At 29.0% G+C, this 16,770-nt stretch overlaps 1 protein-coding gene across 1 annotated transcript in view; it reads right to left on the bottom strand.

Annotated features, from left to right (window-relative positions):
* LOC148235539 (atrial natriuretic peptide-converting enzyme-like) overlaps nt 1-3,523 on the bottom strand; it is a 36,010-nt gene extending 32,487 nt beyond the window's left edge. The window contains exon 1 of the mRNA XM_088184104.1: nt 3,310-3,523. Coding sequence (XP_088040230.1) covers nt 3,310-3,325 — 16 coding nt within the window. The 5' untranslated portion in view covers nt 3,326-3,523. The remainder of the gene's footprint in view (nt 1-3,309) is intronic.
* Nucleotides 3,524-16,770: the final 13,247 nt, after the last annotated feature.

Genomic DNA, 16,770 nt, shown 5'->3' with positions numbered 1-16,770 from the left:
TTCTTAGAAATATGCAGTAAAATATTTTTAGTATAAAAATGGATTTATTTTCCAAAAAATATTTTAAATAATATTAATCAAATATAAATAAATTATTTTGTCGAATTATAAACTGAACAATATCTTTGAAAATTTAACTAAAACATTAAGCACATCTAAAAGATCAATTGATATAACTTTCAGATTATTAGTTAGTAGTAATGACATTCTACTATTTAAAAATATATTTTGATAAATACTTTCTAAAACAATAAGCATCGCTTGTTTAAAAAACATATTTATTGTATCAATGAAATCAAATAAAAATTCTTTTAATGTTGAAAAACTTCGTCTAGAAAAACAGCAAAAATTAGATATTTTTTAATATATAGTAAAAGGTTTTTCTAGTTTTTTGTGCTTTAGATAGATGAAATTCTTATAGAATGTATTAAAATATAAAGGCAAAAAGTGAATTTTATTTACGAGTAACTAAAAATTATTCATAATATTATATTATAGTTAATTCATATTATTAGTTTAGTTTGTAAATATTCCAGCAAGCAAAAATGTTTAATTCTTTAATAAAATTTGATATAAATTATTATTAAATTGTTTTATCATATTAATATTTTATTGTTATTTTTATTACCAGATTTTTTATATATTAACAGATTTTTTTTTGTATATAATAAATATTTTTGCGATCTTTTCAACAAACAATGTTATTAAAAAATGAGTTAGAACTTTTTATTTTTTTTAATGTCTGCTATTTTGCAAGTGACGAGAATTATATGATATATTTACTATTTCTATATTTTAGAAAAGTTTTATAGCAATATGATTAATCTTACGATATTATTTATAAATAATCATTTAAACCTGATTTAATAAAATAATTATTAGACTGATTAGTAAAATACCTCAACATAAATATTAAAAATAAAAATCAAGTATCTTGATATCATCAAAATAAGAGAATGAAAAATTTATGTACAAAAAGTTATTTTAATTGATAAGGAACAACATAAAAATAAATTCACCTTGATTATAAGATGACGTATAGATATTTACTGGATGAAATAAGAATTAATACAGTAAATATTGCGATAAGAAATAACGATTTAATGAATTATAAGTTAATGTAATTAAATAAGAAGCGCTGAAATAGAACAATTCTACGAATTCTAAAAATAAGAACTACCATAAATTATACTTTTATACACTATAAAGTTGTCATTTCGTAAAATGTGTTAAAAACGCAATAAATTAAAAAGTATTTTTTTGTCGACAAGCGGTCAGTAACATTAAAATAAAACAGTAAGTAATGTACGGTAAGTTATTAATTATAAACCAACAGTAAATTTTTAATCTAATAGCAAAAATGATTTTGTCGTATCCAATGACTCTAAAATGTTTTTTTTGATATTTAATAAAGACATTACAAATATCTTATGGTACAAATATTTTGAGAACCTAAAATATGAATTGTCATAGGTTTCAGATTGTTGGTTTGCATAATAGTAATGTGAGTTAATTCTTTAAGATTCATTTAATATTTATATAACAGTTTGACAATTTACAATTTGATAATGTAGTTTTTCACCTACTTTCAAAAACAACACATAGTACATTGTCGGTGACTGGATTATTACGCAAACAAATATTGCGCATACGAAAAAATGTTTTTGAAAAAACATTTTTTTACAAAAACATTCGTAAAAAATGTTTTTTATATAAAAATAATGTAAAATAAATTTCTAATTAATAATTAACTTATATGATTTAAAATAGTATTATATAATTAAAAATTGATATTATAACATTCCAAGAATATTATTCATTATTATTAGAATTATTTCAGTTATATTTTGTTTATATAAAATTTGCTTTTATAAGATATAAGCACTTTGTATGGCAACTATTATATTAGATTGTATGTTGTTGAACTTACCGACATTTGTCATGAATATAAAAAACAAACCCTCAAGGTTTGTAATTAAAATACGATATGTTCTAAACATCTAATATATGATTACCGATTTACTAAAAATCAGCAGATTTTTTAAAAAAGTTTGATAAAATACTGATTTGATTTATTTCAAAAGAAGATTTGATTTATAAATGAGTTAATGAATTATAATTGCAACACAATAAATTATAATCATTCATAAAAGTCACATTAAATAATTTTTGAGTATTTGCCGTAACCAAAGTTAGAAATGCCGTAAGAAATTAAATAGAAAGTTAATTCAAGTTATTAACAAAAAAATTAAAAGAAAGTAGTAAATTTATCTTCGTAGCAATTTTTTTAACACAACTTATATCTAAAAAAATTTGACAATACAAACTTTTAAACACATTGACAAACATATATATATAATAACTTAACTTATATTTAAATTGCTAGTTTTTAGTTATTAAGTCTTGTTTTTACATTTTTCCTTAGCAAGAAAATAATAAAAAATATATTTTATTATTAGATAATATCATATAATATATGCATAAATTAATAGTAATTAGTGAATTTAAATTTAAATATATAAGATTTTGTGCAATAAGCTTTTATTATTATAGTGATGTATTTTTTATATTGCTAGTATTATTATATATGCATAGATTTTTTACGACTACTTGTGATGCGTACCTATTAGAATCATTCCTATTTTTTTTACAAATATGAAATTTTGTCAGTTGCAAATAAAGTTAAGCATTGATTTAAAATAATTAACTTGTTTTATTTTAACTATGTAAAAATAATAATTTCATCTTCATGGAAAAAAAAAACATATAAAGTTTATAATCAAAAAGTCACTTAAAAACATACCATACTATTCAAAACCTATACAAAAAAATCATACCAGATTTTAACCAAAAATTTGGTTGTATAATTTTTTTTATAGCGTCAAAACCTAACTTGTGGTGAGTTTAAACTGTACTTTACAAAGTATAATATTATATAATAGTTCATATTAGTTAGATAAAATAATTTTGAGTATTTTGTCATATCAAAAGTTTTCAAAAATTAAAAAGAAGGTAAGTTTTTAAGACAAATAAAATAAAATATAATTAAATTAACGTACAATTTTATTTATAAACGAAATAATCCTATCTTTGTGGAAATTTTAATATCAAAATTTATATTTATAAATGAGATTTTAATTAAAATGAAATAATCATATTTTGTAGCAAAATTAATAAATTGCATTTTTTTGCACGGTTTATCTTTGTGGCAAAAAAGTGAAAATTTTAGTAGTTTAATTTAAAAAGATCATACTTTTAAAATAAATTGTTTTTCTTGTTTTTCCAGGTTTATCTCAGGCAGGTACTAACCTTTGAACGATGCCATCTTCTCGATTGGCGTTTTTATATCGTGGGGAAACTGTCGGAGCTGTTCTGTGGCAGCGGAGGCTGTATGCTCTGCACAGGGTCCATGGCTAGCGCGCGCGCGTGTTCATATTTTGGCAAAAAGTGTGTGTGCACGTGTCCGTGTGCATCAGCTGTTGCGCTGGTCCGACAGTTCCCAAACAAACGCCCACGCGACACTAGACGGCGCCGAGGTTCGGGCCCGGGCGGAGGGGCCCCCGGTTCGAAGGCGCATGCCCGGGGCTCGCACGCGCGCGCAACACGCCCCCAACACACCCGAGCCCCACGCACACATCGACCCTGCACACACACACGACACGCGACGGCCAGGTTGTCCGGGCCTTTCATCCCCTCCGTGCTCGACCTCCACAGCGATGTATTCTCGGACCGTTACTGTTCTTTACGCTGCTTTAGCCACACGTTTTCCCACGGTAGCGATTGTTATGACAAGCGATATCTGCTGGTCGATTAATAATCGACACCTACACCTAAATGCAAAATCTATAATTTCTAAGAATAACTTGTATAATTCACGTTACTTAGGAAATACGAATCTCTTGAGAATCTTGAGGGAAAACTCAACAATAATTCAGTGTAAATTTAACTCATAAGTACTTTTAAATTTAAATGTTCTAAGCATCTCTTATAATGACTATTTAAATGATATTTTTTTATATTTTTAAAATCAACATTTTTCCATTAACATGCATATAAAATTGTCCTTACTTTGAGTCAGAGGTGTCTTTTTAGCTGTAAAGACAAAGATTGTGACGTGTTGTCTGTGGGTACGTCAGTAATCTGTAGGCGTCTCCAAAGTTGATTCGCCCTGAATTCCGAATGTCGAGTTGGACCAGTGGATGCAATCTTTGCTTGTCCAAAGCTAAGTCGACCACCTCTCGGTTGCACATCAAGTTCGGAAGCTCTTTAAGATACGATGGAATGAACTCCGATATGGATGTTCAAATGTTGATGCCGGTAGTGTCAGAGAAAATCTCTCAAAGGCGGTACTCAGACGAACTGCCAGAGGTGTAGTGATAAGTGAAAGTTATTCCTGGTTGCCCACGTTCCAGTATTTATATCCAGGGACCCCCCCTTTATAGTAAATTTCGATGGGATGACCATTTACAAAAGAGCGGCAAGTTGGTTGAAGGCTGGTCAGAAACGGTCGTTTTAAGGATAACCCCAAATGCACGGGAATCTATTCTAAAGGCGACGTATATCCTTTCTGATTTATGGCGCGAACCTTGTGACTTAATCCGTAAAGAAATTTCTCACGGTGTTCCATTTTAACGCTTATTTTCTTAAACGGTTCAAACGCTATATCACAGGTCAAACTGGCCTTTTTATGATTAATGTTACGAGTTATTCCAATTGTTAAAAGAAAAGTGATCTTTGATGTATATGTACATATATGTATAATATATGTATTTATTTATTTATTTAAATTAAATTAAGATTATCGAAACCTAACAAAAAATAAAATATGTCAATGGTAAAATTAGTTTATTTAAAAAAAAAATATTTTAAAAAGGACCCCTTATCTACCGAAATAAAATAATTAATAAAAATCAAATAAGACGCCTGTTGCAAAATAATCGCGATAAATTACTAAAAAACGACTTAATAAATTACAAAACGAATTTAAAATAGATATTGTTAAGTATTTTAATCTATCTTGAGAAAATAAACTGTTTTTAATAATTCAAACATTCAAACAAGCAAAAAATAGTAAAATAGTCTGCAAGCATATAAAAATAACGCTTTCATCTAATATATAGCTGTTTGTTGACAGTAACACTGTAAAAGTCTTTCATCGGTCTGGACGTGCTGACGTTTATAGCGCTGTTCTGCGTAGTTCAATGATTGAGTGATTTTTTGTGACGCCTGGACTAGAACAAATCTAGCGATTGAAAGGGAAAGGGCGTTTTTTTCGAGCTCGCTAATAATATTTATATGTTATTATTAGCTAAATAAAAGAGTTTATTAAAAACAACTAGAAATATTACAACGTCGTATTTTTAGAATAAAATATAATTCATATTTATTATAGCACAAAGAAATAATGATGGACTGAATTTAAATAAACGAGCAATTGTCGATGTCACAGGTAACTCAATATATTTATTTATAAAAATAAATACAAATTTCTATAAATATAAATAAAATGTGTAAATATGAATAATGAAAAAATACGACACATTGTTAATCCTCCTTGAGGATGAATACGTCTTTCGATGAAAGAATCGGGTAATTTCAAAGAATCAAAGATGTTCAAAGGATTATTAGGATAATTCACGCAAAACGAAAAATAATTCCCTGAAATGAGAGCCGATTAATTTATTTCGCTAATTAATTTAACAAAACAATATATTAATTAGTATTATATTGGCTATACCTTTATATTATATATATACACTAATATATATTTCTAATTAAATACACATTAAAAAATACATATCTAAGATTTAGGTAATTTGCTCAGGAGATCACTTCTCGGCCGCAATAGCTTTAATCTCAATTTCGCAGGATCTATAAAGCGACGTGATGTTTGTTTTTGCGAATCAAATGCGAAGGCTGTAATGTTATTGCAATTTCGCTCTCGGCTGTTTGCTCTCAAAGGTAATTTGTCAGCGGCTAAATCAGCAAAGTAAACCGAACAACTCCTTAGTAACCGTCAGTAACTTGTATTCAGCATTTCTATTGCCTTATCGTCTTATCCTATGCAAACTATGCATTCGCCGCTCTTAAATATAAAGCTGGCTTTTATTTTCTTTTCTTAATTATTATTTACTTTTAAGCCTTAATCTGACGATTTAGATAAAGAATATCAAGACTATGCTCCACAAACTAGTACTGAACTAGCATATATAAATTTAAAAAATCTTAGTTTGTTAAAGGTGTCATTTAGGATATTTTGTAATAAAATGATGATAATTATATATTAATATTTTCAACCTGTCGCAAAGCAGCTTAACTGAATTAGAGTTCCACGAAAATGAACTTGCCATTCTTTTATAAATTAATTATTATTTCACAAAACGCCAGAGTAATCACCGAGGCGTATTCGCGCTAATGTACATAGCGCCATAGGTTCAAACAAAATATGCAAGTAAACGTTAACGGCATTAATATTCATAAGCCGCTTACTCGTGCCCGGGCAATACACAACTGTTGAACGTCTCTTACTTTTTTTCGCCGAAAATTACCCCCCGGGGCGCTTTATTCCCCTTTTCCTTTTTATTTTACGTCAAGGTCAGACCCAGAAATGGATTATCGCCCCACCTAGGTGTGTACGACACTTCATCATGACCCTTAGACCGCATTCCATTATATTAAATGCTGAACGCGCCACCGGCAGACATTACTTACCAGATTTATTTTTTTTAACAAAAAAGTCAAACGTCGGATGAAGATATGTCAAACGAACAGGACTATTAGGCTTGAGAGAGCATTCTTTTTGTTATTATCTAACTTTTAACGACTACTGGTGGCACCTACTGCACGACGGTGACGTGCAATTCACATATTGTACGACTTTATATTTATTATATATTTTTTAAGAGTCAGTGAATAAAAACAAATAGACGCATTGACAGTGTGATCGCGACTCTACTATTATTAGCAATGATTTATGAAAACAAATTAAACATTTTTTTAATATTAATAAAAATAATATTATTGTATTAAATAAATCAACTGACATACAATAATGAGTTAAGCAATATAGTTCTACAATTTTATTTTACAAAAAATGCGATAAAAAAAGATTTAACGTTGTCTCTTCGTACAAAAGATTATATAAGTGAGTGCATTCTCGCAATACTTCAATTTTAACTACACTTTCATCTCATTCATTCATTTGGAACTTCACAAATAAAAACTTTAATTTTATATAATTTTGCTACAATGGGAGCTCACAGGAGAAAGCAGTCATTTTCAAATTAAAGTCAAAACTAGTTTAGTTACGACGTCCGAAATCTAAGAATTCAACCTGAACATCGAAAACCCTAACAAGACTATGAGAAATACCCTTTTTTTTATTGTGTATATTGTACGTATTTCAAGTAAGAAGAGAAGTGCTAGCAATTTTTGATGGAAGTAATACGTATGTTAAAGTCCTATATTTAGGGTTGGTGGACTAAAACACAAAAATTGCCATTTTTTTATTGACGCAATGTATCAATACATTTTTTTAAATGTTTGTTTTTATTCAAATATGTAATAATTTAAAAAATAAAAATATGAATAAAAATAAATAAAACATAAATTAATTAAATTAGTTCGTCTTTTATTAATTCTTTTGTCATTTTTGACTTATGTGTTTTAGTCAGCCAACCCTGGTTCTAGTCTATATATATAGAAAGAGGAGGAGAACAATTCCCCTATTATCTATTTATCACTTGATGTATCCAGATGATTTAAGTCGAAATTGATTTAATCTGATAAATATCTTATTAGATTTTCTAGCTTTTCACTAGTAAAATTCCACCTGTTTGCTCGGATATGTTATTTTGACTTGTTGTTTATTTTTTATGTGATTTGGATGAAAATGCAAAACTAGATTATTCCTAATTTTTTATTACATTTTTTAGTGTAATGCAATATTAGAAACCGGTAAAATTATTAACGACGTCATTCTATAAAACGTGTGATCCAGGGATGCTTGGTAGTAACCTTTGCCCCATTTAACACAAATGATCCAAGTGAGTGTATATAATTTTTGGAAAAAAATCGATGTACTGTATGTACATCAAATACTGTATGTACATCAGAGTCGTTTTATCGTTTGTTATGTGCAGAATTGCAAGTAAATTAAATTTCTAGAGTTAAACATTTTAAAGCTGTGATCAGCTGTGACTGAATATTTTAAATCCATAATTTTATCGAATATATTGTATAAGGCAATAATAATGTTTGTATCGATTTTGATATACATAAAAATCAGGTCCGTATCGGCGTTTATTTTGTGCGTATTTACATATGAATGAAATAACTAAAAATAAATAAACCGCGATCGAATAATTAAACCAGTAAAAATAAAATCCTTGCGTCTTGAAACAACAAATACAAATAACTTGTAGCTTCACAAAAATTTGCGGAGCACACCTGTTTTTGAGATAAACATTAAACAATAATGAAATGTAGGCCTTTTGAACCAATGAATTCTGCGAATTCGGTTTACATTTTATGCTTTTCATAAGCAATATTTTTGTTGAGAAAGAGCATCTCGTTGTATCGCATTTTGAAACAAAATAAAGGCGCATTAATATGCATTGGTTTTAGAGCGGCACTAGTCACCCGGATATGTTGATAGAAAAAACGACTATCTGTGTTGCGTAAGTATACATAAAAATTCAAATTTTATTTAATCAACTTGTAATATTCGTATATTGATCTAATTCTAGGCATATGCCGTTCGTTAAGTCACAGAGAGTAATACAATAGGTTTATACACTAAATCTTTAATATATGATGATTTCAATCTAGATTTATAATAAATATTTATTTATACTTTACATTGAATTGTTATATGCCAACACGTATTATTTTATGCTTTATATACACGCGTTATCATTTTAAATGAAATTGAAAAATCCAATCGACAATGGCGATATCCCATCCCTTTTATGCTTGTCCTATTATAGTACATCCATAAAGGGTAAGGGCCGGGAGAGCTTCTCGTAAATGATGGATGACTCTTCCATAGGCCGCAGCACTCAAATTACATTGAGGCAATATAGGGCTCGGTCGGGACCTGAATTTTCCCTGCAAAATCATCGCAACAAAAGCTAGTTTGGCGGATGAATGGCGATTTTTTTATCACTATGTCACGTCGGGTCATATAGAAAATACCCCCGAGCACTTTTGTCGCATTGTCCCGTAAGTAATACACTTTTTTCGACAGAAAGCTCTACACGTCGTACATAAAACGCCCTATAAAATATTGTCCAAAACGGTGTTTCCCAAATTTTGACTGGCGAAAAGCTATAGTTAAAAATACATATTTAAAATTATCAAACATATATTTCAAAGCAATACCTGAAACGGTACAAACGGTATGTTTATAACTACAAGGATGGAAAAGCGAGTCCGTGAAGTCTCAGACTTTTAACTCTGAGGTTTCGGGTTCGAGCCCCGGCAGCAGCACTAGTATTTTTATTTATAAAAAAATGCTTTTAACCACTTAATGCCTGAAATATTTTTCAAAAGTTGTTTAAAAATTGATATTATTATTTTCTCTATTTTCTTAGGTAAATAATAAATATTCAATAAAAAAATATTTTTATTCTTTTTAGAACATTTACTCGAAAAAACACGATTTTTTGTATTATTATAATAATAAAGTTAAACAATAGAAATAATGATTCATAATACATAATTCCAGCTTTGAAAATCGAGAATTTTTCGCTTAAGACGACTCGTCCTTAAGCGGTTTACCAAAACCGGCCCCGCATTTTCCTTTGACGATCATTTGCGTCATCTATGACTCTTTAATTTGCATCATTAAATCAGAGTCTATATTTTTAAATTTACAAAATATCAAATACCCTACTTCGTTCGAAAAAGTTTAAAAAAATGTAAGTATCTTTATAAGAGGATATTTTTTATTATCCGTTTTTATATCCAAACGGTATTATTTAAGATACGATTCGCTAAGTTCTCGCAGAAAATTTTATGTTGCAAAACATTTCTTTAAACTACTAAAGGGCTATAAACAATTAAACTATTTTTTCTAGTTTTGAATTTCACAACGTTTATGATAACATTGTTTATCTTTTTCCAATAGTGACGCACTGGGGTAATCTGTTAGATAACAATGATCTTAATTTAATTTTTATAAATTAATAAATATTTTATTTTCCACTGTAACCTGTATATAAGCCGAATGCATTATGATTTTATTGTTCAATATTAGTGTAACTATATTGTTTGGAAAAGTCTGCTCTAAACATTTTATATATCCCGCTCTACTGCCGTTAAAAGTTAATTAAAAAAACTGTCTTAGAACTTTCATTAGGTTTAGGTTGAACATTTTGGCCTAAGTATGTAGGTGAAGTATCGCTCTACAAATATTAAAAAAGAAACCGCAAACGGACATTTCACTTATATATTATGTCAATAAAAATATATATGAATCTACCGCTTAAAACGTATTTTTATATAATTAAACTGAAATGTCAGCAAAAATATATTTTGACTGGTAATACACATTCACCGTGACAAATTAAGGATCACTATCGTTAGTTTAAGAAATTAAATAATAAATAATAAGATAAATTAAGCTTGAAAAAAAAAATACTTTAATTTAATTTGTTTATTTAGTTTTGATATTAATTGTTTATGGGTACAATTATATTTTAGCTCAAAAAAAATATGGCAACGTTTCTTAAAATGATACCATAAGTAAAATTAATTTCCGTTGCAACCGAAGAGAAGAGCGTATCTTTCAGCAATAATAAAAGTAATTTATGTCCGAGATAATTATCATATAAAATGAATTTAAAGGGCAGCACTCGACCGAAAACTCGAGAAATTGAGATGAGAGGGCCTTAAAGGGCCACTCGTGTACATAATTAGCGAATCGTTGTTAAAATGCGATCGAAATTAATTAGCTGGCTATCTACTAGCGCTGATCGCCGCTAAACCATTTTCACTTTGATTCTTTTGTGTTTTTAGTAGCAAAGGGATTTATTTATTATTATTTTTATTATTTAAAAAATAAATGAATATAACTCATTGACTGTTTTTTACAAGAAAGATGACCAAACTATTTTTTTAATTGTATTATATCTTTCACATTGGACAAATATTTTTATTTGTTTTATTTCTACTACTAAATTGAGTTTATATATCGTAACTGTAAATAAATAACGGTAGCGTAGAATATAGTTTGTAATTTACGAAAAATAAAGTTGTAGTGGCAACTCTAAAGCGCTGAATTTCAATTAATTTGAAATATATTAGTCATAAAAACTAATAAAAATTTTCTCCCACGAACATGCTTAAAAACAACCGTGTTTGGGTGGATAAAAGATTTTAGGTTTGACGCTAAAATTTCCTCTTCGTCGCAAATAAACCATAGCTTATAAAAGCCAGATTCGAATCATTTTGCAGATATAGTAAAAATTTCCTGAGCAGATATGTGAAATTTACAAATCATGCCGTTGTATTTTTCTCGTCAATAATTGGAAACAATACATTTGAAATGCTAAAATAATAAATAGAGATTCATGTACTGCAAAAACCAAAATCTATTAGTAAAAAACTGGAAGCTGGTAATTTCTATTTTTTAAATAATATTTATTATAGTCGAAATTCCACTGTTGTAAATAGTCATGAGCATACTATCAGTAAATATCATTGATTAGATTGTCAGACGACTTTGTACGAACTTCTTTATTTTGATTATTAGTATATTTTATTCCCTATAATCTACGCTATATACTTTTTGTATTTCACTTTTGTGGAACATTTTCACCGTATAATTTAAAATGAGTCTATTTTTTTTTATAAAAAAATATTTTCTCCAACAGTACTAGTAAATAGCAACAGAATTCTAAGCGTTTTATTAGAAAAACACCTTTAAAATAATATCAGGCAAAAATTAAAACAAATATATTTTTTTCGATTATTAGTTTGTGCTTCTAAAAACTGTTATTTTCCTATTAAATGTAACTTTTTTATTATATATTTTTTAGTTCTACTCCAAAAATAATTCAAGCCTTTTAGTGTTTAGTGTTTTTTGCACTTATTCCATAAATAAACTATGTTTATTAGATGATATTCTTGATACCCTGAAAATCATGCAGTTTATTTATAAGATTTTTTTGATAAATATGCAAGCGTCTGAAGTCTAAATAAATTTTTAAAAATCTGAACCTCAAATTCATAAAGTTGAAAATAAATCAAGAGAAAAAGACCATAATATTTTTTTAACACAGAGCATTGACTTTAATTTTTCGTATAATTTTTCACAAATTTTAGTGCATCAATAATATGTTTTTCGTCGGTGATTAATTTCGTTAATAGTGCTAACAACTTTAAGCTTTGGCCGATTTAAGATAATATAGTTGCAAGTGATGTTTTCGTAGTATTTTTTTCTTTTAGGTAAAATAAAAATATATTTTAATAATTATAGATATAATTGTAGATTATATGGATTATAGAATTATCGATAGATGATATAAAGATTAAGATAAATAAAATTATTTATCTGTTAATAAACAATGGCCAGATTTAAAAATGGGATGTATGCTTATCTAAAGCATACATATATGACTTAATCCACAAAATGTTTTAACGACTTACAGAACCCAAGCATCTAATTACTTAGTTGATCAAAATATATTTTTTCCATGCTTATAAAGATTAGTCGTTAAGACAATTAAGACAGCAAGCAGAATAATGTATGCAGAAACTTAATGAACCGAATAAGAGAGAGCGCTGGCAATCTGACCGCGATAGAACAGAATAAAGGTCGCGATCGTGACTCTCCAACACAATATAAAGCATTCAATGTTACAATTCACAATAATAATGTAGAAAAAATAATTGTATAGCAAAAAAATAGCTATAATTCTGGCGAAAGATATTGCTCTTTAGTATATTTTAAATTTGAAAGTACACATAAGCATAGAGTGTGTTGTACCTATTCGTATTTATGCGATGGTACGTAGGTTATGTAAGCTGTATTGTATCGGGTCATATTTATGAGGGGCATGTAACTTATACGCAACATATTGCGGTGTATTAACTTGTATGAATATTGCCACACACATACACTAACGTGAAACATTCGCAATGTGTATCGCAACAAATGCTTTCATCAAACATTTTGGTTTCGAAATACGTTTAATAGACAATATAAAAAACAAATATGTTTTTAATGAGGGTGCTTTTATGCGCGCCGAGATGTTTGTGCGGTTATAAATGTGATTTTTGAGATTGCGCTCGTAAAACGGTAGGCGGTGGGGGGTGACCTTGGGAGGCAGGGCCGGCTCAAGGTCAGCGCGGAGCCCCGGGCCGGGTCTGCTTTTGGCATCCTCATACCCTCGCATACGCATCGTTTTAATCGGTCTCGTTAGCGGAATCGAGCTCAAATATATCAATTCCGAGTGCAGGGCCTCATTTATGGAAGAAACAAAGAGCAGATGATCTCCCTTTTTAGAATCAAGTCTCTAAAATAATCCATTCTATTGGATACTTCTAAAAGTACTTAATAAATACAAATAAGTTTGAAACTATGTTTATTTAAATTATTTGTTGTAACATGACAGGCACTAGCTAAATTAGCTACAACCGGGTCAACACAATCAACAACGTTTATTAATATACACGACTTAGCTTAATTTAAATATTCATCTTTAAGATTAGGAATTGTAGTTACATATATATTCTAAACACGATAGAAATGAAGAAAAAAAAAGACTTACATAAGATTTGAACCTAGGACTTTCAAGTAAAGTCATCACTTTGATTTACTGATTTATTGTGCTGTATTGTACTGTTATATGAAAATATGAGTCTCCTGAAAAATTGGAAGGGTCCTGGGCAGAGAAAAAATCAGAACCATTTTCTATTCAAGTGGAAAAATCGGTTCTTTCCTGCCGAATGGAAAAGACTCTGTTCCAAATGACTACAAAGGCATATATAAAATATTTTGTGCAGACTGAAAAATCCTATATAGGACAAACACACAAAAAAATTGCACAAAGAGCTTCTGAAAACAAAAAAAAAGCAGTAAAAATAGGCGATGCAAATTCGGCACTAGCCGAACATGCGTTGGATGATGACCACATCATTCTCTTACATCAGAACCTTGGCCAAGATAAAAAATCCTTTTGTTCAGACTAAATGAGAAGCGGTTGAAATATAAATCAACAAAGCATCTTCCTTGAACAAAAGAGACGACGGATAAATGATTGCGATATGACTGCGGGAACCCTAGCCCTTGGTCTCTGGGTTAATAGTCTCTGTAGTATCCTGTTTGTTAATTATTATTATTGTATAATTACAATCTGTACCATTCTATATTTTTTCTAAATAGTATATAAAGAATATTTGCGCTGTGTCAGGTGAGGGACTTGGGTTTCTTAATGGCCAGCTTAAGCTCCTCGTTTTCGTGTTGCTTTTTATTTTTCAATTACCGCAGAGCCGAGATTAAATTCAAAATTTATTATCCGCTTCCTCTAGATGTTGGGTAAACGACGTGAAAATTAAAGCCACTCTTGGCGCTTGTTCGTAAATCCGGTTGCATTTGTGTCGGCAAATGAGTTATCCGATCGTTAATTTAACAGCCAGGATTTGCGTTTGCTTTGTGAGCTAATGAAGTAATGGGATTTATTCATAATCTCTATCATCGACATATGTATGTCTGTATTATTTCAAGCCGATAAGACTGAGAAAATCAAACGCTTCAACTCCCAATAGGAGCTCAAGAAGTTATAGTTGAACATTTTAATGATTAGAGGTGAGAAAATGGTTTCATCTTTAGTGTTATACAATCCAATTAACATTTTCAATACTATACTATGAGCTATTGTACTGTATTTGATCATGAAAAGAACCTGAATATGTACTTGAATCTAAACTAAAGAACCTGAACTAACTATCCTACATATAGACTGAGAAAACTAGTTTTTTATGTTAGTTTCTACGGATGCTGCTTGAAAATCATTGACTATTATTTATTACTTTCAAATTGCTTAAATCCTAATATCGAATTGTGAAATTTAATCAATTTGTTATGTTGAATCCATTTGAAGTCAATGAAGCGGATTTGTATTTTTATATTAATTGTCTGCATCGATGCAGCTTCGCAATATATACATGAAAATAATATTTCAGTAGAAATTATTCAAATTGAATCCGCTTTTGTATTGTATTTAATCTCTTAAAAATATATTACTTTCAATAGAGTAATAATGCAAATGTTTTTATATCACAATTTTAATAAGCTTCGTTTGTAATTAAAATATTTGAAAAATAACCCCTGATAAAATAACTATGTATATACATGTCTGATCTCGATTAAGTTTGATGAGAGATCAAAGAGCAAAAGGGCAAAGTAAATTTAATTTAAAAATAAAAAAAATATATAAACAAAATTATCTTTTATTGCTAAAGATGTAAACGCCGTTTGATACCGCAATATATGCTCGCTAGATAAAAACGCGCCGACAAAATCACGAAGCGACATAGGCGCGCGCGACAAAATAACATAAAAGTTAAAAATTGCCCAATAAAAATTAAATAAAAATAGTAAATATTTGTATTTGCTTGTTTTTAAAGATGTTGCACTAACATTAGCTATTCACGCATTTAATAAAACTACATAAACTTTTTTATAAAATTTAGAAAGTACAGACCATGTAAGATCGCATTAGCCGCCGCTTTCTATTCGCATGCGAGGTCCAGCTCAACGTCCAGAATTCATAATTAAACCCATTTTGAATTTTAATAACAACAAACTTTGTCTTATAAATAAAAATAAACACCCCTAACATGAAAATGAGGATATTAATAAAAATAAATTTATATAGTATGTAATTAATTAAGAAAAAAAAAACAGAGAAAGTAATTTGATTCCCTGTGGCACTCTAAAATATGCGAAATACGATAACTATAACTCACATACTAACAGCGGAGACTTGAGTAGTTTGAAAAAACTAAACTTATTGATTTATTGACTTAAGCAAAAGCATACTATCGTACTTTATGACAGAGCTGTCTCGAACCAGCAATTTAAAAAATGTGATACTTGGTTGTAACCAGCCAAAGGGAAAAAGATACCCCAAAGAGTCACAGCACGAGACACATCAGCGGAACATCCAGTATCATTTTAATAACACATCACGACAGATTACAGCCGAAAATAATATAACTCGACACTCCAGCAAATATTATTTTACTGCAACACCGAAAATCGACAGCTACATTTACATATATATTGTATAATTAATATTTGCTTATAGAATAAGCAATGGCACTTTGCCTACAGAGAGAATAAACGGTTAGTGACTATGGAGCGACGCGGATAAAAATAGTGTAGCTGGTCCACAAAAGCCTGCCGGCAGTGATTAGGAATATACTTATATCGAATAATTCAGACGTTGCCTAAGAAGCGCAGCATGGTCTTAAAAATAAAAAATAAATATTCACATTATTAAACATATTACTTTTTAGACGTACAAAACATAATATATTATGTAAAAATAATACTTGTAATATAATATTTTGTTTAATGAATTATTTTTTAACATAGATCAATTCACGCATTAACATATTTTTGTAGTTTATATTCAAAATTACAGTATTTTTATGAATATAAAACTATTTAATTTATGTAAATTGCACTTCATGGGTCAATTAGTAAAAAGCTTTGTAATATAAATTTATTGGTAAATAATATAAAATTAATAGGTATTA

The sequence above is a fragment of the Plectrocnemia conspersa genome, unplaced genomic scaffold (genome assembly GCF_051122295.1).
Source record: "Plectrocnemia conspersa isolate PC_06_02 unplaced genomic scaffold, ASM5112229v1 ptg000004l, whole genome shotgun sequence".
Lineage (NCBI taxonomy): Eukaryota > Metazoa > Arthropoda > Insecta > Trichoptera > Polycentropodidae > Plectrocnemia > Plectrocnemia conspersa.
This window is presented reverse-complemented; position numbering and strand designations above follow the sequence as displayed.